This window comes from Manacus vitellinus, unplaced genomic scaffold (genome assembly GCF_001715985.3).
Source record: "Manacus vitellinus isolate BGI_N305 unplaced genomic scaffold, ASM171598v3 scaffold_55_pilon, whole genome shotgun sequence".
NCBI lineage: Eukaryota > Metazoa > Chordata > Aves > Passeriformes > Pipridae > Manacus > Manacus vitellinus.
This window is the reverse complement of record NW_021940651.1, coordinates 2,328,302-2,354,536: the sequence shown is the minus strand read 5'-3', so window position 1 is coordinate 2,354,536 and position 26,235 is coordinate 2,328,302. Positions and strand designations below refer to the sequence as shown.

The 26,235-nt window shown below is 40.6% G+C and overlaps 1 protein-coding gene across 4 annotated transcripts; it reads left to right on the top strand.

Moving 5' to 3' along the window:
• The first annotated feature begins 925 nt into the window (after positions 1 to 925).
• Positions 926 to 16,779, top strand: ADNP2 (ADNP homeobox 2). 4 transcript variants are annotated; one of them, XM_018081677.2, is made up of 4 exons: positions 926 to 1,076; positions 2,736 to 2,855; positions 7,341 to 7,430; positions 11,331 to 16,779. In XM_018081677.2, the coding sequence occupies exons 2-4, from the start codon at positions 2,748 to 2,750 to the stop codon at positions 14,316 to 14,318; spliced, it is 3,186 nt and encodes a 1,061-aa protein (XP_017937166.1). In that variant the 5' UTR covers positions 926 to 1,076; positions 2,736 to 2,747; the 3' UTR covers positions 14,319 to 16,779. The 4 variants fall into 4 exon arrangements, with proteins under 4 accessions (XP_017937166.1, XP_017937165.1, XP_017937167.1 ...); XM_018081676.2 differs by having other exon boundaries at positions 926 to 1,080; XM_018081679.2 differs by lacking the exon at positions 926 to 1,076 and adding an exon at positions 6,797 to 6,919 and having other exon boundaries at positions 2,741 to 2,855.
• Positions 16,780 to 26,235: the final 9,456 nt, after the last annotated feature.

Genomic DNA, 26,235 nt, shown 5'->3' with positions numbered 1-26,235 from the left:
CCTTTGTGATGGGGCATTGATGGTCCAATGGATAGAGAGAATCTCAAGAGGGTAGATTTTAGATTAGATATTAGGAAGAAATTCTTAACTGTGAGGATGGTGAGGCACTGGAACAGGTTGTCCAGAGAAGCTGTGGATGCCCCATCCCTGGCAGTGTTCAAGGCCAGGCTGGACTGGGCTTTGAGCAACTTGGTCTACTGAAAGGTATCCCTGCCCATGGCAGAGGATTGGAACTAGATTATTTTTAAGGTCACTTCCAACCCAAATCATTCTGTGATTCTGGTGTTAGATGAATAATTTAAGAGCCTTACTCCCAAGCAGGTTGTTTAAATACCAGCTGACTAACCTTGCACATGATTGCACGTGGTGGCCTTTGGATTGAAGACCAACTACTTGAAAACTGGGAAATAACTAATTTGTATCAGGTTTCTTTTTTGGGGTGTGTGTATGTTTTTCTTTCTTTCTTCTGGATTAATAATTTCCATCTCAGAAAGATTACTGATTAAGAAAACTTGAGTTACATGGATGTTGCATACTATACCATCTTTGTAGACTAATGTTTTTGTTTTATGAGCTAGACATGCCTCAAGAAAAATCTGCTTCACCTTCTTCAGTAGCATCAGTTGAAGGACTGAGATGGAGGAACGGTTTCCAGTGGTGCCTAATTTATTGAACCACATCTTCTGGCTGATCTGAGCATGGTGACATCCAACCAGCTCTGTTGTTACCTGCAGTGGACTATGGGGGTTGATGTGCATGACCTTCTATCACAGAGGGACTGATCATAAAGCTTTGACCAGAGACTAAGCAAATTCCCAGTGGACTTCACTTTAAAAAGATGATTTTGTGTCCTATTTTTATTCCTTGGACTTTAATAGAATGCCAGATCAGTTACTCTTGATTTATTGCATTCTTTATAGGGTCCTGTTCTACACCCACCCCAATGGTATCAGAATGTCTTCTGGACTTCTTGCTGATGAAAAACATTAGAAAACAAGACTAGCGTCTGTCAATGGGGTTCCCTCTCGACTTCTCTCTACACACCTTTCCTTTTGGGGGAGAAGAAGAGAAGAATAGTATGTGAGTTGTTTGAATTTTAATGACAAACTCCCTCAATTGTATGTTTTGTACATAAATTAAGGTTTGGGGGGATTACATACAGAGTAAAAACCTTTTTAATAATTTTTGTAGGGTTTGCGGGGGGGGAGGGGTTATTGAGGCTTCGTTTGTAGCTGGTGTCTTATATGTGAGGGGATTTTGCAACTGTTTACAGGAAAGTCTTGTCATCTGAAGCAAAGATTTTCTGTTGACAGGGATCTTGCTTTTCGTAGTCAAGTATAGCTTTTCAAGACGTTTGAGACTTGTCAAGGATGAAGTGCTGTTTGGGGATTTTCTTTATTTTTTTTTCTTGTTCAGACTTGTCCTGGATGGATGAATTATTTAGAAATAAGGACTAAGGTGGTGTAAATGCTCCTGGATCCTCTGCCAGCTATTTAAGAACCAAATACCTGAGAAGCTCCCAGTGACCTTTTTCAGTGCAGGGTAGTTCTTTTGTATTCTGTGCCATTTTAGTTTATTAAATCTTAGTCTAAATTGCACTGTGCTGTAATTTAAGAAACAGTTGACCCAGTTGACAAAGGCACATACTTCTAAATCTAAGCCCATGGGATACCTGATCACTTTACAACCTTGTACAGGAAATCTAGATTTTACTAGTAATTATATTTTAAGTGTGTACATACATGACAGCAGAACAACTTACCAAAGACTTCTCATCTTGATGCTGACATTCAAGGTGAAAGGTGTTGGATTTCTCCTTCCTGGGTGAGATTATAGTAATTTTCTGAATAGAACTTTATAAAATTCTAGTGTTCATGTTCTTTTACAAAAACACCACAAAACAAGTATTCCTGCCATGTAGATACAAGGAGATCTGAAAGAAAAACTTGGAATTTTATGTAGATAGAAGAAATATAAAGAACTTTTTCCTCAAAAATTCAGATTCTGTTTCCTTTAAGAATAGTCAAGTGATCTACTGGGAAATATTAATGAATCCAGTTCTTTGGCTCAAGAATTCTGGATTTTCATACTTAAAAAATAGCATCTTGGCCTGTATCAGAAATAGTGTGGCCAGGAGGACCAGATTGTCCCTCCGTACTTGGCACTGGTGAGGCCACACCTCGAATCCTGTGTTCAGTTTTGGGCCCCTCACTAGAAGAAAGACACTGAGGTGCAGTAGCATGTCCAGAGAAGGATAATGAAGTTGGTAAGGGTCTGGAGCAGAAGTCCTATGAGGAATGGCTGATAGAGCTGGGGTTGTTCAGCCTGGAGAAAAGGAGGCTCAGGAGAGACATTGCTCTGTACAACTACTTGAAGGGAGGTTGTAGACAGGAAAGGGTCAGTCTCTTCTTCCAAGAAGCAAGAGATAAGAGGAAACAGCTTCAACTTGCACCAGGGGAGGTTTAGGTTGGGTAATCAGAAAAACTTCTTCACAGAAAGAGTTTCCAAGCACTGGAATGGGCTGCCCAAAGAAGTGGTTCAGTCCCCATCCCCAAGGTATAAAAAGACGTGTTGGTGTGGTGATGAGGGACATGGTTTAATGGTAGAGTTGGCAGTGCTGATTCTATTCCATGTTGGTTTGGATTTTAGTTTGTGTTTTAACTGTTAGATGCAGGTGCCTGTGTTTAATTATTCCGTCACTTTTTTGTGTTTGGGTTGTTTTTTTTTTTCCTCAGGAAAAGTGCAAAATGTTTCAAATTCCTGTTCAAAATCTTGATAATGTCAGGAAGGCTCGAAAAAAGGTGAAGGACATTCTTGTGGATCTTGGGCTTGACAGCTGCAGGGAATCGTTGAAGGTAAAGCATTTGAAAGAATGTAAATCAATCTGAAATTTAAACCCTTGAAAAATATTTCACTTTCTAGTGTATTTATGATGTTCCTCTGCCATAGATCTTTATGGGGGGGGTCCTTACTTGAAGAATTACTCATTAGTGACTGATCATATGCCAGGGGAGGAATTTCTTGTGTTAGTATGTAGCATTGAAAGAAAATGTATTTTTCAACAGGATGTGTTATAGATGGTGCTCTATATTCTCTGCTAGTAATGTTTAAACAGAAGGAACAGTACAGCCTCAAGAAAAACACCACAGATTAAAGAACTGTTATTTATGTTCTATGCAGCAGCTTTTTTTCATTTTCTTTTAAATTGTCGGGATTTCTGAAAACAGCCTGGCAATTAAACGCAGTAATCTCGTTGCAGGCCTTTAAACTTTGTGACCAGGGAAAAATACCAAAACTGTTTTACTGACTTGTAGTTTGGGTTTGCATCTTAAAAAGTATATGCAAGTGTACTAGGGAGATTAAGATGAACCTAGTACCATTGCTGCCCCTTCCTGGAGAAAATTCTATGCAACAATCAGGAGGAATGCAGACCAGCAGATTGGCAAGCCTAATACCAGGAAAAGTGCAAACACAGTAAATACAACTTGATGACTAAACAGTAGTATATTTCAGTGAGCTAGTGCACAGTCTTTTTGGCTGTTTATTCATGACTTCACCTTGACCACAGTCAAGAGTTTGGATTGCTTCTGTATGGTAGAACTAAAGTAGGTTTGATACTCTGTAGGAGTGCTGTTATGTCTTTTGTGGTGCTTTTTTTTTTTAAAAACTGTATAAGCAAATGATTGGAAAAAAAATTGTACATGCAAAACTGATTTTGGAATATTCTTGGTTATTGCAGCTGAACAATGTTGGATGTATCTAAATGTCATAATAGCTCAGGGAAAATTGTAATGTCTAGTAATTTCCATTTACTTACTGTTTTTATTGTGTTATATATTGTTTTGTAATCAATCCTCTAACTCAGAACCTGAGTCTGTCTTGACTGAAGTAGAAATGTTTTTATGGTGCCAGGATTTTACTGTGAAAATGCTTGCAGTCTCTTTGATTGCAACATGGACTTTATTGGTGAATGAGGTGTTTTATATTTGGTTGGGTTTTTTTGGGGGGGGTGTAGTGTGCATTAGTGTGCTTTTTATTGGTTTTGCTTCATTTTTAATAAATGGTGGTGGTGGGAAAGCCAGCAAACATTTCCGTTTCGGAAAAAGCACTGAGATTTGGGCCAAAAAAATACCACCTCAGGGTTTTTTGCAAATAATTCTCCCTTAACCAAGTTCATAATTTTAGGGATATTTTTTTTCTGGGTAATCTGGGGCTGGTTTTGGTACAACTTTAGGAAGAATGGTTTCTAGAGTTTGATTTGTACTTGGCTCATATGATGATGGTATTTTTTTGGCAATATAGGGTGTGTGAGGTCTTAATAGAATGGAATCATAGAATGCCCTGGGTTTGAAGGGACTTTGAAGACCATTTAGTGAGAAGTAGCTAAAGCTTGTTTGTTTTCTGAAATATTGAAATTGAGTTTTGGGCTCCTTGTGAGGAGGCTGGACAGTTTAGGAAATGGTATGAAATGATATGATAAAATGTGACTTTCCATCTGGTCTTAAAATTGGTCTTACACTGTTCTAATTAGGCATGATAATGGACAGTAGTTTGTGAGGAAGATGATGGAATTTCACGTATGACTAGTATGTCTTTGTAGCTTAAAGACCAAATTAGTTTTTAGCTGCTGGGAAGAAAACATGAGCCTTTTGTGCTAGATTACTAGTTTTATTCTCCAGGTAGTATGTTCAAGTACATTGTAATGTCAGAGGTTTTCCTTTAATAAACTGTTTTAGCTTCTCTAACATACTGTGATCTTTAGGACCAAGAAGATGATCAGGGGATCGAGCACCTCTGCTTTGAAGACAGGCTGAGAGAGTTGGGGTTGGTCGGCCTCAGGAAGAGAAGGCTTTGGGGAAACTTCATTGCGGCCTTCCAGTACCTAAAGAGGTCTTGTAAAAAGGAGGGAAAGGGACTTTTTATATGGGGAGGTAGTGACAGGACAAGGGGCAGCAATGGTTTAAGTTGAAAGAGGGTAGGTTTAGATTAGATGTTAGAAAGAAATTCTTTCCTTGGAGGGTGGTGAGGCACTGGCACAAGTTGCCCAGAGAAGTTGTGGATCCCCGTCCCTGGCAGTGTTCAAGGCCGGGTTGGATGGGGCCCTGAGCAACCTGGTGCAGTGAGTGGCATCCCTGCCCATGGCAGGGGGACTGGAACTAGATGATCTGTAAGGTCCCTTCCAACCCAAACCATGTTGTGATTCTATTCTGTGTCTTCATTTAAACTATATGCTCTTTATCTTTTTGTTCTGGAAAACAGTGATGGTTTTAATACAGAAGAGAGAACAGTTCTTAGTTTAAAAATATTTTTCTCTTTAATGTAAAATACCCACTATACATCAGGATTAGTCAGGCTTCTTTGGGGGTTTTTGTTCCCTTCTTGTTACCTTTCTGATCTGTTTTTCTCCCCTCCTGTGAGAGAGTGAGAAATGTGGGAAGGGCATAACAAGTTAGCAGACCTCTGTTTAAACCAAGTGTTCACAATAGACATTTGCACCTTTGACTGATTGTATTGATAAGAATGGTTACATTTCTCATTAAATATTTCTCTGTAAGAAATAGCTGTTGCAGCAAAATTATCTAGATGTGTATTATCACACACATTTGGCTTGTGGGAATGTGGTGTTTAAGTCTAGGAGCCTCAAACCAGAAATAAAACATTTTTTGGATAAGCCAGAAACTTTAAGAAAACTCTTTTTAGCAGTGTGTAATTTGCTCCAGCATATTTGGCCGAAGAATTCTTAGAAAATCTCAAGTCTCTTAATTTTCTCTATCAAACATAGTTCTCTGAAGTTCTGGGATTACTCTTGTTCCATGCAAGAGTTCTTTCTAAGGTGTTTCTGATTTTTTTTATAAGAAGGTTTGGCTGAAGGGCAAATAGATGACTCATTTAGTGTCTAGGTGTTGATTAGATGGAAACGGGTTTGTTTATTGTTGCCCCGAGCTTTTCTGGGTTCTTGTCAGGCAAACTTGACTGTTGAAAAAGCTAGAAAGCTTATTGCAAACTCAGCTACATTTTTCTAAATTCTTGGATAATATAATTTAAATCAAATTATCACTGGCATGATGTTCTGTCTTGCTGTAATTTGTTAAATACAAAGGAATACTCATATTTGCAAGGACAGGAGCCTAGTGCAAACAGAGCCTGCATGAAGTAGGATTCTGTATTTTATTGATTGCTAGAGGCTTTGTTTCTCTTTGTTGCTTGGTATATCCTCTGCTGATGCTGAATTTCACATAAATACTGCATGGGGGTTTTTTAACCATGAACTATTAGGTTTATGGATTCCACTCCTCTTGTTGGGTGATCTGAACTTAAATGGTATTTATTATCTGCTTCTGCTGTTCCAGTGGTGTTTGGTGCAGAATTGAAAACATCTAGTTCTCTCTAGGTATCTGCAGAATTTTGAGTGAAGAGTGGTTTGTGAAAGGGAAGGAGAATGTGAGGGGCGAAGCGATGCTGGTTTTCTGTGGGTAAAGCCTGGATTCGTAGCCTGTGGTTCATCTAAGGCCCTCTGGTCTGCTGTTGGAGCTAGCCTAGGATCTTCAGAAATGCCTAGGAAACAGGAATCTAATTTGGTGTGTGTTTTGTTTGGTTTTTTTTTTAATTAAGTTTGTGTTTGGATATGTGCGGGCCTTAGAAAACTGAAGACGAACTTTAGGATTTTTAGGATAATAGCTGACTTTGGCTTGAGGAACATAAACTGCTCTGATGGATTGATTAGAAGAAAGCTATAAGGAAAGTTGCTTCCCTTGACATAGGTGTTCCAGACATGATAATATTGTTACTTTTACAGCTTGAGGAAAAGTAGTGCAGCTCTTGGAAACAGGCTTCTGTGAATGTCTTTTGTTTTTCCAAAAAAGCATAGCAATGCTATGAAGATTTAATACTAAAATCTGTTGCAAAGTAAAGCATTGTGGTAAGTTAATAAATGGAAGTAAGCAGTGAAATATTACAGATGTAGGTGGAAGAAAGTAGAGGGGGAAAATATATTTCAGTGTTCACTGTGAACTTGGCTGGAAACAATGGAATTAAAGTGTAAATATTTTCACTCTGTATATTATTTTCAGTAACTATGAAATGTTCAGAATTCCTGCTCTACTACCAGCCAGACATATAAACAAATATTTGAGGTAAAATAAGTCAAAGAGTGGTCAAAGAAGTAATTTCTTTTAACTGAGTTTTGGGACCTATATCTGAATACTGTATGGATTTCTGAGTCATTCTCTCTTTATGTGGGTTTTCCTTTTTTATTTTTCCTTATTTTCTGTTGAGAATTTCTTTATATTTAAAACAGACTGCAAAATCAGATTATTTCTTTGTTTCCATTTTTCTTTTAGAATCTTCAAAGTTTTGACGCAGGTGAAAGCTACTTTTATAACACTTCGTGGAGCGATGTCTCTCTTTGGGAACCTGTGGGTAAAAGGAAAGTATGTATAAAATTTGTGTTAGAAATTCTGGGTAGACATGTATGTGGAGTTGCTGAATTTTGTAATTTTCAGAAATTGGAATACAGTTTTTTATGGTAAAAAAATAGCTTTAAAGTTTTTTTTCTAAGTGCTATTAGTCAGGGAATAATCTTTCATTTCCCTGTGTTTTTCCCTGTTATGTGTCTGGTTATAAGGACTGCATGTCATTTGCTGTTTTTAAGGTTATAACCTTGAGCATCAGTATTTAAGATGTCACACTAATGTTCTGCTTTTTTAGCCTAATTTGATGTGTAGTATTAACATGTTCTTGTGTACAACATGACTCTTGTTTCATTGGAAGGGTGAAAATGAGATTGCATAGATGCAAGTGGATTAAGCTGAAATTATCATTGGTGGCTTGGCATAGGGTGGCAGTGGAAGACTATGTCCAGTTAGATTTGTGTATGTGAAACTGCTTTTAAAACATCTGCCTTTACCATCTTTAAAACAAACTAAGGCTTCAAAGTGGAATAGTTGCAGCCCCTAGCATACAGGCTGAGCAAACAAAGCCACTCAGTCTTGACCAAGCTGTCATTAAGTAGAAAGTGATCCCTTCCGCCCATCAGGACCCTTGTCTGCTTTGTCTCCTATTTCTCCCTTCCTGAAGTTGTGTTCACACATTTAAGACTAGGGGTTGTTCTGTTCACATGACTTTGTGGATGAAAGAGTCAAATGTTTGTTTGAGTGGGGACACATTGTGTCTAACCTCTTCCTGTCACTTCAGATAAGGCTTACAGTTACCTCCAGTAAAGACTACCTTTAGTTTAGGTGAATAGAATAAATCCTGTTAATTGTTATGATGGTTTCTCTTTTTCCCTCCCCTTTTTTATTTCTTCTTTATGCGCATGAAAAACATCTTCTGTTATCAGGTCTGCTGGCCCCATCCAGCATGTTATCTGAGCTCTGGTCTCGCCGATTTTGTCTCTTTTGCCTTTTCCTCTACCTTCTGACTAAAGAAAGAAGTTCAGTGTTGGGAGATCTGTGTTAGGTGAGCAAGGGAGGTTCCCCTTCCTCCTCAAACATGAAATAAGGAAGAGTAGGATGAAGATAGACCAAGTGAAGCTTATCTTCCTTCACCAGTGCTTTAGGCAAAATGATTTCAGTGAAAATGGAAATGTGCACTAGAGAGGGAATCTTCTTTCCTCCCTATTGTCTGGAGGGAGACAAGGCAGAGAGACCTGATCGCTTACCAGAAGGGAGAAATATGTGTCCTGACTCAGCTAGTCAGCATGACCAACTGTGTATGTATCTGTCCAAAAAACAAGATTGGAGTCTGATCGATGAAATTCAGTGCAGAGATGGTGATATGTTGCTGTGGAGCAGATTTGCCAAGCAGTCTCTTTTGGTTACTAAACTTGTTTCTATCCATTTTCTTTATACAGTCATGGTTCTTTGATATATATCATTCACATATCATGTTGCCTAGACTTTAGAGAGAAGAAGTGGTCCTTCAGGATGTTCTGTTCCAAAGTTGTTGCCATAAGGGGAAAAGAAGTTGTTTGAGCTACACTGGAAATTCAGTAGGCTGGAGAAGATACCTATTTAAATGAAGTTGGTGGTTTCCAGTGTTAGTACTGCTTTTAGGGAGACATTAACGGTTCAGGAAGAACTTCAGTTCTTGGAGGCTGTTCTGTCTTTCTGCATGTCTCTAGGTTGTGGGGAATGTGAGACTACACAACGAAAAGAGTTACTATGTGCTGGGGTATGTTCTTCGGAGTAGGACTAATCAAGTTTTCCTCAATATCTCTAATAAGCCTTTTTTTGGGTTCCATTTTATACAGTTGAGGGTTGTATTGGTCAATCTCTAATGTGCTTTGTTTTTCCTGAGGGGCTTAAAATTCTTATTTTGTCAAATTTTCTATAAAACTGGGATGGACTGGTAGACTGTAGTAGAACTTGTGAACATAAAAGGCAGATCAGATGAGTATGCAAGGAGAACATGCTGGCAAAATTATTTCTAAGATGTCTTTTTTTGTTCTTTTGTGAAGTCTCATAATTTTTACCTCCATCAAAAAAACCGGAATGAACTAAGAAGACATGGAACATATTTCCCTAGACTTATCAGTATGCAGGCACTGGGGCTGTTCGATACTTGTTTGAACATCATTGCTACAGAACAGCAAATTAATTCAGCAGTTGGACCACTTACCTGTAGAGTGTTCTCACTGCATCTAACAGCAATTGTTCAGACTTTGCAGGAAGGAAACACTGACACTATGGTACAAGTTTATGAGGACAAAAAGACCCAAACCAGAAATGGGGCGGGGGATGGAACTAAGGGGTCAAGAGGCCCAATATTTTAAAACATATAAGTTTTTCTAAGCCTTGGACAGCCAATTAAAATAAACAGTCACCTCTCTTTGTCACTTAACTCCTTCAGAAGTAAGGTGCATCTTTTAATGATGTTCTGTATGCTTCATTAGTTCAGTAGTGTCAGTGGCCTTTCTCTAGGCAATATACTTTAAAAGTAAGATTGATACATCTTCTAGTTTTCTCTGTTGCTGTTTGCTAGCAGCTGGGATTAGACACCGAAAGAGTCTAAATAGAAGATAATTCGGTGATACCTTAGCAGTGTACTTCTTCAGCAGCCTTAGCCAGCCAGTGGCATTATCTGACCCCGTCCCTTGCATTTGGAGCTTAGATTTTCGTTAGCATCAGGTCATTCTTGTAGTACTGCTAGTAGATGACTATCTGTTATCTGTAGATGACTGACTATAACTTCCATGGCTATATGAAATGACAAAAAAACAAACCCTGCACATATTTTGTTACCGTTCTTCATAATGTGTCAGTGAGATGTATGTGGGTGATCTAACTAGGCTGGATGCTGTACTGGCAGCACAGCTTGTTCCCTTTGGATTCATAAGGGGCAGAAATCAATGAGGTGAAGAACACACATAGAGGGAACAGAGAGATTCCACTAGATGTCTGAGGGGGCACATTTGTCACATGGATGTTGCTGTGATTCTGTAGTTTTTGGCAGAAGTTAATCAGAAGTTGGTCAGAAAAACTGGTTGACAGGGTAGCAGTTTTTCAGAAAGAGCAAATAGTGTTCACACGGATACAAAAAGTCATCCTATCATGTGACATATAACTGAGGGACCAAACCACTGCTTAGTGGAAGATAGTTAGGTATATTCTTATACAGTTAAAATACTTTCCTGAGAAGAATCTGTAGGCTGTATACTGAGTGTGCTAGAGGAAATTTCTGAAAAAAATTACTGTGATGGGATGTCCAGTTGGTATGAGACAATATGCTTTTTCGTAAAAGGGGTTTTATTCCTTTCTATTATTATTTTAGCTCCAAAAGAATGTTCTTAAAAAATTAGTCATTTTTGGCTTTGCTGGGAAGGTACTTCTGGAGAGTTTTCAGGGAAGAGTAGGCTAATGAAATACAGAAGAAGGATCCTACCTGTTCTCTCTTCTCTCTCTTTCTCTAGTAGATGGGAGCTGACCCTAAACTAAATAAAGCTTTAAAAGTGTCATATTAAAAGGGCTGCTATTCCTAATTGCTAAGGCTTAACCTCCTGTGTATGGTGGCATACAAATTCTTCTTAGCTTGTTCTGTGATTCCCATCTTTAAAAACAGGCTTCAGAATTACTTCTTTTGAACTGGGGTAGAAATGAACTCAATTAAGGCTTCTCAATAAATTATAATGAAGCAAAGAGGGCACAGATGTTTCTCTCTTTAAGTATGTCATCTTTAAATCTGCTTTTCAAAACCAGAAGAAACTGAGAAGATACATGCTATATGTCCAGTGAAGGCATTTTTGACAGGTGATGGTGCAGACTTAGTTTTAAAGAGATAACAACAATGTAGGAACTGGCAGTTTCTAAGTGGTTGTTTTTGTTTTGTTGCAGAGATACAGAACAAAGCCGTACTGCTGTAGCTTATGCAAGTTCTCATCAAAATTGCTTACTTCATTCAAGAATCACTTGCATCGTTACCACGAGGATGAAATGGACCAAGAGATGGTGGTTTCTTGCCCAAAATGTGCGTTTTCTTCTCATCCCAAAGTAGTAGGAAAACACATCCGGATGTTTCATTCATCTAATAAAAGAATACAGAACTATACAGTCAGCATTTTGGATGGCATGAAACAATTTAGGACTGACATCATAAACTTCACATGTCTAAAATGTCATTTCACAGACACCTTATATTACAATATGAAGAAGCACGTGCTGATGAACCATTTTGAAAACTTAGTAAGTATATATTTTGGTGAGAAACCTGACGACAGTACAGCAAATTCAGTTGAGTACTACTGTAAAAAGTGTAACGCTTCTGCAAACAGCCCAGATTCTTTAATGTATCATGTCTTGACAGCTGAAACACACCGAGACCTAGAGAACAAACTTCGGTCTCTGATTTCAGAACATATTAAGAAACCTGGACTAGTGAAAAAAATGTCTATTGCTCCAAAGCCTCTCCAAGGTGTGACAGTGGCTGCTCCATCTGCAGGGCCTGCCGTTGTCCCAGCAGGTTCCGTCACAGCTCCAGCTTGCATCCAGCTTTCGTTTCCACAGAATAATCAAAACCAGAGTGCAGTGCAGCCAAAAGGAGTTCAAAACGCAGTTGGATCACTGACTGTTCCAAGTGCCTCTGGTAGCCTTCCACATACAACTTCTGCTCCCGTCGTTACGCCGTCACACGTCACTCTCGTACCCAGCAATCCCCCTGTAGGTCAGAACATTAGTATTCAGCCATCTCCTTCCCAGCCTATCATTGTTTCTCATGGGCTCCCTCTTAATCATTCTGTTGGGACCATAAATAGAACTGTGGCCCCTGCAGTTCTTCCTCTTAATCAGCCTGTCAGGCCTGGGCTCTTTCCTGTTAATCAACCCATTGGTACTATAAATGGTCCAGTTCCAGCTGCAACGCTACCTATTACTCAGCCCGTCGGCCCTGTGAATCGACCAGTTGTACCAGGAGTCCTCCCAGTGAATCAACCAGTTCCTCCAGGAGTTCTCTCTGTCAACCAGTCGCTTGGGAACATGAATAGACCCATTGATCCCAGAGTCTTTCCTGTGGCACAGACGGTTGGGTCAGGTGTTCTCCAACTTAACCAGCCTGTTGCGTCTGGTGTGGTTCCTGTCAGACAGCCCATTGGACCTGGGTTTCTTCAGCTTAACCAACCTGTTGCCCCAGCAGTTATCCCAGTAAATCAGCCAGTTCAACCTCCGGTTTCTCAAAACGCAACTTTTTTGACTGCAGGCTCTATACTGAGGCAGTTGATTCCCACCGGAAAGCAGGTTAATGGTATACCTACGTACACACTGTCCCCGGTTTCAGTTACTTTGCCGGTACCTCCCGGTGGTGGAGTAGCAACTGTTGCACCCCCGCAGGTGCCCATCCAGCTCATGCAGTCTGGGTCGGTGGCTCAGCTGTCCCAGTCTCCAGCCAGCGCACCCTCTCCTCCCATGGTTCTGACCTCTGAGAATGTGTCCTTACAGGCCTCCCCTCCCGGTCCTGAAACAAGCCAGGCTATCAGACAGGCCAAGCAGTGGAAGACTTGCCCTGTTTGCAATGAGCTTTTCCCATCAAATGTCTACGAGGTGCACATGGAGGTGGCCCACAAACCACGCGAAGTAAAAGTAGAAATCCCAGAACCTGACAAACTTGCAGCTTGTGCACCCTTTCTAAGGATGACACAAACGGCGATCAGGTGTTGTGCCTGTAAATGTTTTCTCTGTGAGGAAGAGCTCATGAAACATCTCTTCATGCATGGCTTATCTTGCTTGTTTTGCACAGGTACTTTCTATGACTTAAAAAGCCTCTTGGAGCACAACAAAACCAGACACAATGGCAGAAAGCAATTGCATGCGAATTACAGCAACAGAGGATTTCAACTGGTTTACGATGGGCAGGGTGGCCTGGTGTTTCCACACTTTGATTTCAATACAATGTTACCAAATGAAGACATGGGTGAAAGAGAAGTACATTTGGCAGTTCTTGTTGGAATAAGTTCAACGATTCTTGTCCCTGTTTACATCAAAGTGAAACCTCAGACAGCAGAAGTGAATAGGAGATGCACCAGAAAAATGTTTACCTGTCCCTTTTGCTTAGGTACGTTTGCTGGTAAAGAAACCTATGAAAAGCATTTGAAAGAGAGGCATCATATAATGCCAACTGTACATACAATTTTAAAGTCTCCTGCTTTCAAGTGCATCCACTGTTGTGGTGTGTACACTGGAAATATGACTTTAACAGCTATCGCTGTACATTTGCTCCGCTGTAGAAGTGCTCCCAAAGACAAAGACACCAACTCAAGCCTGAAGATGCAGCTTGAGCGTACGGAGAGGAAAGAGCTGCTGTTTGTGAATGGTGAAAAGCACGTTTCTGTAATACTGAAAAGAAGGCAGTCAGATTCCTGCTTTGTTGCAGAAGACCAAAGGAATAAGGAACAGCAGCCTCTGAGCTTAAGTGCTGGCATAGCTCTGTCTCCAGAGAAAGAAGCGAATTTAGGGGTAGTGCCTTTCAAACGACAAAAAATTAGGACTGAGGTGAGGAAGCTTCCTTCTAGTGAGGATCTTCGCTTTCTGGCGGTAGATCCTAATCAGTATGATCACAATTCGTATGAGGCGCAAAAACAGTTCTTGTTAGACTATTTTCACAAGAGGCCATATCCTTCTAAAAAAGAGGTGGAATTACTTTCCTTGCTGCTATATGCGTGGAAAATTGATGTTGCATCATTCTTTGGAAAAATGAGGAATAAATGCTTGAAGGCGATAAAAAATCTCCAGCCATCTGTGCTGCTGGGTTTCAGTATGTCTGAACTAAAAACTGTTAAGCACAGTTTGATTTTCAATGATGAACCATTAAATGATGAATCATTAGATACATAAGCAAGCTTTTTCTAACAGCTAAAAGCAATCCATAATTGCATACTTACCAGTTTAGCAGTTTATTATATTATTTGTTTTAACTTGCAGACTGACCTGTTGAAGGGTGCAGTAGTACAAAAAGTATCGTTCAGTTGTGACTGTTCTTGTGAAAGGCACACGTAGTTGTGTATTTGAAAAAGCTAAAACCTTCAGACGTACACATCTGGAATTTGTTTTAGCGTTTTACTTTTTCTGGAATAGTGTTGTGGGGTTTGTTTTTTGGGGTTTTTTTTGTGAATTTTTTTTTGTTCCACTTCATTTCCCTTTCTTCCCCTTCAGACTCCCCTTACACTTTTTATACCACCATGTAAAACACTTGTCCTGTTAAAAACAAATTTTATTTTTCTGCAATGTCATCATCTTCTCTCAATAATAAAATGTGTAAGTTGGTTAAAATACCGAGGTAAACTATGTGAAAAACATGTATGTGATTATTTGTGTTTTTAAGTCCTCCTGATTCTGAAAAAATGATTGCGGCCTTTCCATTCATTGCCCCTTCAAATTCCCAATGCGCTGGTAGCAATGGCAATCTTTTTTTTCTTTTTTTTTTCTCCTCAATCAAAATACCTGTGCCATTTAAGTCTAGTGACTTGTAGTTTCTTCTGAGTATTAACATGGTGAGGATTGAGGGGCTTGCAGGTGCCTATTGAAGTGTTATAATGAACTGACTTAAAATGGTTATTATCTGTTAAAAAGATCTTGCTAACAAGAAGTGTTTACTCTTTTTATTGGTGTTGAAACCTGGTTGTTTAAATACCTATTGTTCTAGGCTTGGTAGCAGCATTTGTTTTATTTTCTTTTTCAAAAAGAAAAACTGCTTTGGAGAGTGTCAGGTTGCTTTGATACTTGAAGTATATGACTTCTGTGCATACCACTTACCTGTAGAAACCCTATCCAAATATCGCCAACATTTGGTGAAAAATCTGACTTTTATTTTAAATTGCTGTTTTATGAGGTAGGAATTGAGCAGAGCCTCTTCCCCAGCAAATTAGATCCCTGGCTTGAAGTCCTTTGGATGAGAAATTGTACAGACTTAAACTGGATTAATTGGTAGCATCAAGACTTTAAACTGTTGAGTACATGAACCAATGATATTCATGATATTCATGTTTTTTATTAACCTATAGAAAGCATCAGAATAGTATAAAACTGAAACAGACTTATCTTCAATGTGAAGGAACATCCCTGTTACAGATCACAGAAAAGCTTTTGGGAAGGTTCACTTGAGTTGAAGCATGAAGTGGTGGCTACATTGAGGCCTTGTTGAGTACTGTCCTTTCTTTCTGGATACGCTTGTTTTCATCTGGCTTGTCAAAGAGTGCCTCCAATCTTAATTAACAGCCAGTTACATAATAAATGACCTGTAAGATGAATTATTTTTTCTTCCTCCTCTTCATCCCCCTCTCCCCACCCTTTTTTCTCAGAAGAAAATAGAAGAATTCACTTGGTGCCAGTGTTTGTTACAAGGAAGGGGTGATATGCCCAAGCTTATTTCAGTTTTTTAAAGTAGTGATCATACTTTTGCCCAGTGCAATAGTTTTTAAAGCAGATGCAGAATGTTTTTACTGCTGTTTCTGAACAGGTGTGACATTTTTAGCAGAACTTTCTCCCTGAGGTTCTATGAGCTGTTTGGAATTATATTTTGGATAAAATCTTAATATTTTCATATCGATTAGTTCAGAGAGTTTTAATGTATTTAATGTATTTAAAGTATGGTTACTAGAGAGGATCTGCTGTTTGGAAAAATGTGGTGCTTTAATAACAGAGTTAAACAAGTATAAGCACCATTAATGGGATCATCCACACGCCCCACCCCAAAAACTGACAGTGATTAAGAAACAATGTGTTCTTACAGTCTAATAATAGCTCATTAAAAAAAATAAAAAAAAATTATATTTGACCATAGCACAGTTCATGAAACTTTCCAAAGGGCTTTGAGGGAGGAAGAGAGATGCTCCATAGAAGTTCTGAAATGTAGGCACTCATTCTCACTCTTATAGCCTTGGTCCGGTGAGCCCTGTCATCTTTGGGGTAGTTCTGCTGGTATTGGTGAAACTCCAATGGAGGAATTTGGCAGCGTGCATCTGGGGAAGGCTTACCATGAATGATGAAAGATTCTAGCTGTAACAGCATGGCTGTGGGGAGCTAAGAAGTTATTTCAGGGTTCATCCACGCTCAAGGCACCAAGGGAACAGTCCAGTCTTACCAGAGTTTTTCTACATAGTATCCAGTATTGATGTTAAGCATCTTATTTATTGTACTTTGATTTCACAATTTTAAATAAACCAGATTTCTAACTTGCTCTTAGGTATGTGTGCAAATGATTACCTCTCCTCTCCCTTCCCCCTTTTAATACATTCAGAGAACTTAATGTGAACGTTTCTTTTGGTGCAAAAGGCTGTTAAAAGAGACAAAAGGAAAGTCAGACGTAGAACTTAGATCCAGACGCTTTAGGTAGACCTAAGTGCATGATAGTAGTGTCTTTTATTATGTCATATTCTGATAGCTGCATATTTTCCTAGAGACTGATTCTCTTAAATCTTGGTACTAATTTGCTATCACTAAATGCTCCTGCTCTCATTGAGTGAGTACTGTAGAAATAAAGAAAAAACAGATGAATTTTGAAAATGGTGACTGAGAACACTGTGTGTGGTCATGTTTTTCAGGAAAGCCAAGGATCTTGAAATCAGCCAAGATAAAAAGCAGTGGCTTTAATTAAATTAGGCTGTAGGCTTCTCATGTGTGAAGTAATTAGGTTAGAAAGTGTTAACTCTTGGAAGATACTATTGCTGCTGTCTGTGGCTCCACGTCGGCAGTGTGGTAGATACTCTCCGGCACTTTTCTAAGGAGAGGGCCTCATATTTCTGGGATGTGCTGTTGGGAATGGAAAACAAAGGAGCTGCCTTCTGCAACAGACTTTGCGAATACAAGCCCTTGAAGCATATGGATGAAGCTCTATGGTACACTGTAAAAGAAGGCCAGTTGGGAAGAATACTGATTGCTTTGCAGGATGATTGTAGCAAGTAGTTGTTCCTTATGGGACTGAAAGAACACCAAATACACCTACATATATTCTGCTTGTGAAATGTATTGGTCTGGAGAGTCATCCATGTCTGAGAAATATTTTGTTGTGGCATGAGTTTTGTTCTTGTGAAATAGCATGATGACCTATTATTTCAATATGTAGTAGGAAGGTTTATTATTATAATGTGACTTGGTCATGTTTCTTCTGTATATGCCTGTGTGCTGGGAGTTAATATTGTTTGGTAAACTGTCGTTTTGGAAGGGGCCAGTAACCAAAACACCTTTGTGATTGGTTTTCTGTATTGTATGCTTGTGTAGAGTGTGCCTACCTTCACCATTGCATCCAGCGTTTTTCCCTTTCAGTGCTTAAAGTTCAAGAAAGCTCAGGGGCTTATTTAGATAGGTGTTGGGTATAAAAGATACAAAAGTATCTATAAAAGTATTGTCTACTGCAGCTTGATTTGTCAGATTTGACCCTGGATATGCTTTTGTAGGAAAGATACTTGATAAGTAGCAAAGTACTTGATACTTGCTAAGTACAGATACATGGAGGAAAAAGTTGCAATCTAATAGCAAGAGAAAAAAAAAAGAGACCAAAAAAAAGCTTAATGAAAATTATTCATGGCATTTTTTAAAGGTCAGGAGAATTTTCGCTCATACCTCTGCAAAATGTATGTGAAAAGGATAAATTGAGGGTATTCATGAACTATGATGTAGTCACCATCACGGAAACATGATGCAATGATTCACATGACTGGAGTGTTGCCATGGGTGGCTACAGGCTCGCTACAAGCTCTTCAGAAGGGACAGGCAAGGTAGGAAAGGTGGAGGGGTGGCTCTCTGTGTTAGAGAGTCTCTTGACTCTAGAACTTGAAGTCAGTAACAATACAGTTGAGTGCCTGTGGATCAGAATCAAGAGGAAGGCCAACAAGGCTGATATCTTGGTGGAAGTCTGCTACAGACCACCCAATCAGGATGATGAGGGTGATGAATTACTCTACAAGCAGCTGGCAGACGTCTCAAAATCACCAGCCCTTGTTCTCATGGGTGACTTTAACCTGCTGGATGTCTGCTGGGAACTCCACACAGCAGAGAAGAGGCAGTCTAGGAGATTCCTAGAGTGTATAGAGGATAATTTCCTGCTCCAGCTGGTAAATGAGCCTACCAGGGATGGGGCCCTGCTAGACCTGCTGTTCACAAACCAGAGAGGGGCTGGTGGGAGATGTGGTGGTCGGAGGCCATCTGGGGCACAGTGACCATGAAATAATAGAGTTTTCAGTACTCAGGTGTTGGATCAAGGACTGGACTTGATGATCTCAGAGGTCCTTTCCAACCCAGCTGATTCTATGATTCTATGAAGCAGAATTTTGTGGTGCTGCATTTAAAGTCTTAACACCTTGCCTTAGTCCCTAGGTATCTCATTTTGTCTGTTCAGATCTGACAAGCAGACTGCAGCTGTGACCATTTCTCTTTTTTACTTGGGTAGCAGATCCCAAAACATGTTTTATGTAGTTCTTTTTACTTTGCATTTGTCCAGTTTAACATACTGAGTTAGAGGGGGCGTCTGTGGTGTGTGTGTGCCTACAGTGCTGCCCTGTGTGTGTTAGAAGGTATCAGGAACACGCAAAAGTGGGTCATGTGCCCATCCTCCAATTCCACATAAACTACTGTTTATTAACACAGTGTTTTACCTAGTAGTGTGTTGTAATAAGGAGAAGAGACCTCAAGTATCTTTGCAGGTATTCTTATTTTATTTTGGCTGCCTTTCCATTAAACAGGAGTGCTGGCAGTTCTTGCCATCCTTGAAGACTGAGACTGGTAGGTGTTTTATGCATCAAGGTGCACTAAGCAAGTGGAGTATGGGACAGCTGGCAGTGCACGTATGTGATGGAAAACCATCAGACATGGACATTTCTGGAGAAAGATCTGCTTAATTGTATTGTCAGAGTCAGTGTCAGTTTGTTTTATAATCTGTTACTAAGTTATGGACAAAGCAAGAAGTCTAAAGCAGAGTTGCTGTCCATGTGCTGCATGGGTGAGGCTGAGGAATGTCTCTGTGGCTTTAGGTAACGCTGCTGCACTCAGCATGATGGTGTCATGCATAGATCCATGAGAATGAAAGGGCAAGGTTTTGGGAGGGGGGCAGTCTTCCTAGTGGGACTGCCATTGTCTCTGCTCCTCACTGATTCTCATCTGGCCGACATCTAACTGACAGCTGCTGTATGAACAGCTGAAGAAGAATCCACAGTTGTGGATAGGTGGAAAAATGCCAAGACACCAACTCGAGCACAGTCAATTACTTTTAATAAATGTAACAGAAGAGAGATTACAAAAAAGCACTGTAGATTTTTAGTTGGTTTTGCAGAAAAACAGTCAAAGGGGTGAGAATTTACCCTGGCAGTTTCCAGCCTCCACTGAGATATGGAGGACAGTCTCCTGTGGTCTGGGTTTATTGGCTGTGCTGTCAGCAGCATCACCTCTTAGAAAAGATGATGCAGAAAGGATGCTGTTGGAGTCTCTGTGACATACTGCCTTTGGCATGTAAGGACGTGTTTTCCTGTGTTGTGAAATCGTTTCCAGGTCATGAAGGACAAGTGCCCTTAACAATTCATTAAGTAATTTGCATATCAAATAGACACAGTGTCATCCATCTGCCACAGGACTGACATCATACACTATTCTAGAGACCAAGGACTGAGTTACAAGTTTTTCAGAGCTCTCAGTCTCCTCTCCTGATCTGGTCAGAGAATTAGGGTTGCAAGGGCATTACTTAAGCCAAACCTTGACTGGCAGCAGGTCTGAGCAGGTCCCTGCAGAAAGTAAGGAATGCAAAGAGGAGCTGTGGTCCCTGGATGCTGGGGGGCTGTGGGAACAGGCAGTGCCATGGGGGACCCTCTCCAGAGCCCCTCTGAGCACGAGACCAGGCTGGCTGGTGCTGCTGCACCAAAGGGGTTGGGGCTGCCAGGGGCCCATGTAGTCTTGGGCAGAGCAAAGGTCCTTCCACAAGTGAGACTTCTGCCACTGGATTCTTCTTATACCATTTCTGTTCTTTACTAGCTATATTAGAAAGCTTGGAGCAGAGGCTTTCTAATAAAAAATATTCTTCTAAGAAATAAAATGTGAAATATTTATAAAATAAAATATTTTTAAAATAATCTAATAAAATATTTTTAAAAATGCTCAAAAATTCTGAATGCTTTACTCTGTGGGGGAGGGGTGACCTAGAACAACAGCAGCAGCAATAAAATCCTCTTAATAGTTCAAGGTTCCTGGGGGAACAGAGTTTAGCAAAAAGATGTATTAAAAAAAAAAAAAAAAAGACATTTTCTGAGAGCAGATGCTTCCTACTGGTTCTGTTGCCCTAAGCCACCTGTCCCTCTGGGGCAATGAGGTCAACTGCTCATAGAACTACCTGAAAGTCTTGGCATAGGTTCCACACTTTATTATCCCCTTTCTGTCTGGTTTTGGAGTAGGTGGAAGAGAAGAGGTCTGCCAGATCTCTGTTACTTGCATAACTTTTGCTTTGTACTACTTTGTGATTGAACATTGTTAGGTCTACTTGTGGTTTTGCTGGAGTATTTGCATCATGCTGAGAAATACAGACTTCTCTTCAGGAAATCTGCAGCTATAAAAACTTCTGATTACAGTGACTTTACTGTTAGAAGATGTTTAGCCATGGAACATGGTCAGCCATGTTCCCTCTCTGTGGGTGAAGGGAGGTGGATTTTTAAAGGAATTAGGAGGGCAAAAATTTACACAGGCAGTTTTAGACAAAAGAATTCACAAATCCTATAAGCAGACTGAGCCGAGATAGGAGAGGTAAGTTGTGGTGGAAATACTGTGTTGGTGACAAGTCCTGAGCAAGGTGGTAAATCCTGCAAGGGAGTTTTTTTCCTTTTCTATTTTTTCCCTTCCTTCCTTCCATACCACTAAATAAAAATATTTTTTTTATTCTGCTTGTATGATAAGTCAGCTTTCCCTGACCTACCCCATGTCCTTGAGCAGTCTGAGCTGAATTCTGTAATGCTGGACGTGCAGTCTGAGGCCTCCAGAAGTTAGGGTATCTCTGAGGAGATAGCTCCCCTGGAGGAACATGCCTGGAGAATAAGTGGGAGCAGTACAAACTCAGTTTTAATCTGAGACTCTGTGTATGTAGCTGGGGGGGTTCAGAGCAAGCATAATCTGCTCATGCTGCAGCCAGTGCAGGGAGTTCCAGAATCCACATGGAGGGGCTGCAAGGGACAAGCAGAGGGTCGGGGTTAGGCATCCAGTCAAGGCTCAGCCCAATTTACATCCTTTTTCTTTTCAATAGGAGATTATATATGTTGTGCCCAGGTGGTTGCACTTCAAACAAATATCGTTGCTGTAACTGGAGTGAGGGGCACTGTGCCCTGAGGGCGATCAGCAGGGGCAGAATGGTCCTGTGGTGAGCTGAGGCTGGATGCAGTCCGTGCACCTTGGCTCCTTGCAAGTCTTCCCAGTCTTCCCCTTGTGGAGGCCCCTGATATCAGACAAAAAATGGTGCTGACATCTGCTGGTTATTGTTGAGATGTTAATGGCAGTAATCCTGCTCTTTCTGAGAAATGGTCACACTATCCAGCGGCTCACGGCACTGCCAAACACTGTGGGAGGTTTAAGATGCTCTTCTCCTGTCTGGTCTTCTCTGGTGACATCTCCAGCTACAACTTGGTTTCTTCGTTTGCTTTTTTCCCCTCTTCTGAATTAAGGCAATAATGCTGAATTTACTGTTACTCATGATAATTTCACATCTGCACATGAGTTCTTTCAACAACCAGAGTTGTCTTAAAAAATCTTAGAAAATACTCACTTCTTTGCTCTCAAAGGCTGAAACCTCGAGAGAGTGTGTGTGTATGTGCCTGTGTCTGATTTGCCTCTTGAAGTACCCAGTTAATGAACTTTTTAGGTTACTGGTGACAAAAATTACCACTATGGATTTGACTAATTTCCATCCCAACAATTTAATGCATCCATACATGTCCTTGATGTCAGGTATCCTTCTCAAAAGCGACATGCCACTTTAGGTACTGGAGAATTACATTCTTGGGGCAGCCCCTTTTGATGGGTATCTGCAGGAAGAAATAAATTTGCATAAAGCCAGAGAGACTTATCAGACCTGTGCAGATTTGATATTGAGAATGAAGTGACACAAAAAGTTGAGTTGAAACTGTAGAAAATGCTATCTTTAAATAAAAACAACCAAAAAATAAAAATCCCAAGATGGGCTGCATTCCTTCTAAATCAAAAGCAGCTGAAATGTAATTTCCCTTGTGCTGTGATGCCACCTACGGGATTTCTGTGGGGAACGCAACTCTGGCCGCAGCATTTAGATTTTTAATCTTACGTTTGAAGGTTTGTTTTAAAACCACAAGAACATGATGTCCCCCTGAGTCTATCAAAATAAATGCTTCCCACACTGTACCTAGCTATTTCTGTATTGAATTTCTGGAAAGTTAAATTCCTTCTCAGAAACTTTAGTACACTGCTGTCAGCAAATACAGATCTGAACCCAACACCTCATACAACTTATGAACTTCTTTCAGTTCCTGTCCACAGAAGCATTTCTAAAACGCTTAGTGCATACTGGATCTGCCTTGTAAAAAAATCATCAAAATAATACAATCTATGATGAAGACATCACAGCAGTGATTTTGAACCCGTGAAATTGATATGTGTTTTGGAGAGTAGAGGATTTCTGTATTAAAAGAGTAGCATTTTGAAGTAATGAATAAATACAAAGTTCAAAAAATAGGTCTGAAGCTTTAACACAAGTGGTCCTAAACTCTAGACAAGTGATCTTAGTGTTAAACATACAAAGTAAAGTCGTCTGGGTTATGGCTATGAGTCTGTCACTAACCTGTGTATTTTGGGCAAGACCTTTCATTTCACAACACAGGAAAGGCCATAACATGAGGAAAGGTGTACATTTGAGAAATAAATAATATGTATAGAATGTGTTTTCAACTCACCTGATTCTTTTCAAATGCAGAACTATTGTCACTAGATTGTGGGTTGAATTCCCCAAATAATACAAACCAAGAGGGTTGTTCAAGCCAGGAGGGCTGTTGGATGTTTAGCTACTTCTAATAGGTAAGGACTGGACAAATTCAACCTTCTTGCTGACTCAGTGCCACTTTTTTTCAAGGGCCTCAGATACCTGTGTGGTGATGCAGCGCAGTGCTGTGGAATGGCTGCAGGTGGGTTGGATGCACAGAGCAAAACATTTTGAAGATACTTGATATTATGATTAGACACAAGAGGAAATTTTTTTACCATGAGAACAAGCAGCCAAGGGAATAATCTCCCCAGGGAAGTGGTGGATGCCCCAACATTGGACACTTAAGATTAAGCTGGACTGGGTACTGGGTCATCTTGTTTAGACCATGCTTTTGCCAAGTAAGGTTGGACCAGATGATGCTCGAGGTCCCTTCCAACGTGGTGTTCTGTGATTCTGTGATATGTGTTGCTGCAATGGAATTGTTGATCTGGAGTTAACTTGCAAAGACAAAATATGTCATGGATTAGAGCTTCAAATACTGCAAATGGCCATGTTTTAAAAGTGCAAAATAAGCAGGGAGACTAGCAAAATGGTCAGCATGTATAGCGGTACTTTTCATCTACTCAAAGCTTTATTACAGAATTACAACATTATTGAGGTAATTGACTGCGATGGAGGTATTGACTGCTAATCCAACCTCTTGCTGAAGCAGAGCCACCTAGAGCCCAGGACTGTGTCCCATCATGTGTTGACTATCTTCAAGGGTGGAAGGTATATTTGGCCTCTCTGGGCAACCTGTGTCAAACAGTGATTTGACCAACCTCAGAGTAAAAGTGATGTTCAGATGGAGTTTGAGGTGTCTCATTTGTGCTCATTGCCTCTTGTCCTATCAGCAAGATTTGCTGAGACAAGGCTGGCTCCTGCTTCTCCTTTCCCTCCCTTCAGGCATCCATACACATTGATGTCATCCTCCTGAGCCTTCTCTTCTCCAGGCTGAACAGTCTCTCAGGCTTTCCTCAGAGGAGAGGAGATCCAGTCCATCATCCCACTGACACCTGACAGATTCATAGAATCATAGAATCAACCGGGTTGGAAAAGACCTCTGAGATCATCAAGTCCAACCCTTGATCCACTACCATCGTGGTTGCTAGACCATGGCACTAAGTGTCACATCCAGTCTCATCTTAAAAACTTCCAGGGACAGCAAATCCACCACTTCCCTGGGCAGCCCATTCCAATTCCTGATTACTCTCTCTGTAAAGAATTTCTTCCTAATATCCAACCTAAACCTCTCCTGGCACAGCTTAAGACCATGCCCTCTTGTCTTACTGATAGCTGCCTGGGAGAAGAGACCAACCCCCACCTGGCTACAACCTCCTTTCAGGGAGTTGTGGAGAGTTGATGAGGTCTCCCCTGAGCCTCCTCCAGGCTGAACAACCCCAGCTTTCTCAGCCTCTCCTCATAGGACTTGTGCTTGAGTCCCTTCACCAGCCTTGTTGCTCTTCTCTGGACCTGCTCCAGCACCTCAATGTCCTTCCTGAACTGAGGGGCCCAGAACTGGACACAGCACTCCAGGGGTGGCCTCACCAATGCTGAGTACAGGGGAAGAATCACTTCCCTGGTCCTGCTGGCCACACTGTTCCTGATCCAGGCCAGGATGCCATTGGCCTTCTTGGCCACCTGGGCACACTGCTGGCTCATGTTCAGCTTCCTGTCAATCCAAACTCCCAGGTCCCTTTCTGCCTGGCTGCTCTCCAGCCACTCTGTCCGCAGCCTGTAGTGCTGCATGGGGTTGTTGTGACCAAAGTACAGGACCCAGCATGCTTGTTCATTCATCCCTGCCTAACTCATGGTCTTACAAGTGGCTGCAGTGTTTAAATGTACCCTGACCAGAGCCTCCACGAAGGAGGAGGACCTGTCCCTGTTACAGATCTCTCTTCCGGTCATTAAGAATAAATGTTCCTGCTATGGTCTGGTATGAAATATCTCCTCTTCTGTTAAAAATCAGAGTATCATAGGACAACACAGTTGCTACATCCACGCTTCCAATGCCTTTATCTTCACCTGAATCAGTTCATGGCTGACGTACTGCTGTACGAAGAAAGCTCAGATGAACTATTTGGGAAATTTGGCATTGAGAACAAGTACTGAACAACTGGTTCATTTCCAGAGTTTGGTCCAGTGATGTTGACTCAGTGTGCTTATTAACGTATTAATATTTGCTATTTGCTATTTTATTTACTTGTTGATTGCAAGTGTGAGCGTGCTTCTTCTAGCTATGTAACAGAAATTGAACACAAGGTATCGTGGACAACGAGTGACACCATCAGAGCAAGAAGGGCCAGAGTAATGGTTAACATTTTGTGTTTCTGTACTACACATATCCTTGATGAAGCAACAGTGATGTGAAAAGTTCAGAGAATTTCTGAGGCTCTGCTCCTTGCCCACACCCATGTTTGCCTCTGAAGTTTTTTAAACACTTGCCAACAGAAACTTCTGCACATGCACATGACGGATGCGTACTACTGGATTGTAATCAGGCCCTTGCATATTTTTGAGTATGCTTAAACCTGACACAAAATCCTTCTCAGAAAAATAAAAAGCAACCTGGCTCTGTATATTGCTGTTGAGGAGATACTCTGTGTGCTGTTCTTAAGGTCAGCAAGAGCAGCTCTTCTCTGACCAGAAAGGCTTTCCTAGGGAACAGTTTTTCTTACCCTACAAAATATATTTAAAACACATATGACTCATCCTGAAAATGTTTATTTCTCTCCGTGGGCAATATAGCAACCAGAGATGGCTGGTTCAGCCACAGACCACTATGATCTGAATAGCTAA

What these genes read in the sequence shown, in the direction of transcription:
- ADNP2 (XM_018081677.2), top strand. Translation starts at nt 2,748, where the DNA reads ATGTTTCAAATTCCTGTTCAAAATCTTGATAATGTCAGGAAGGCTCGA. An exon ending in GCTGCAGGGAATCGTTGAAG is followed by an intron (nt 2,856 to 7,340) that starts GTAAAGCATTTG and finishes TTTTTCTTTTAG; the next exon opens with AATCTTCAAAGTTTTGACGC. An exon ending in AACCTGTGGGTAAAAGGAAA is followed by an intron (nt 7,431 to 11,330) that starts GTATGTATAAAA and finishes GTTTTGTTGCAG; the next exon opens with AGATACAGAACAAAGCCGTA.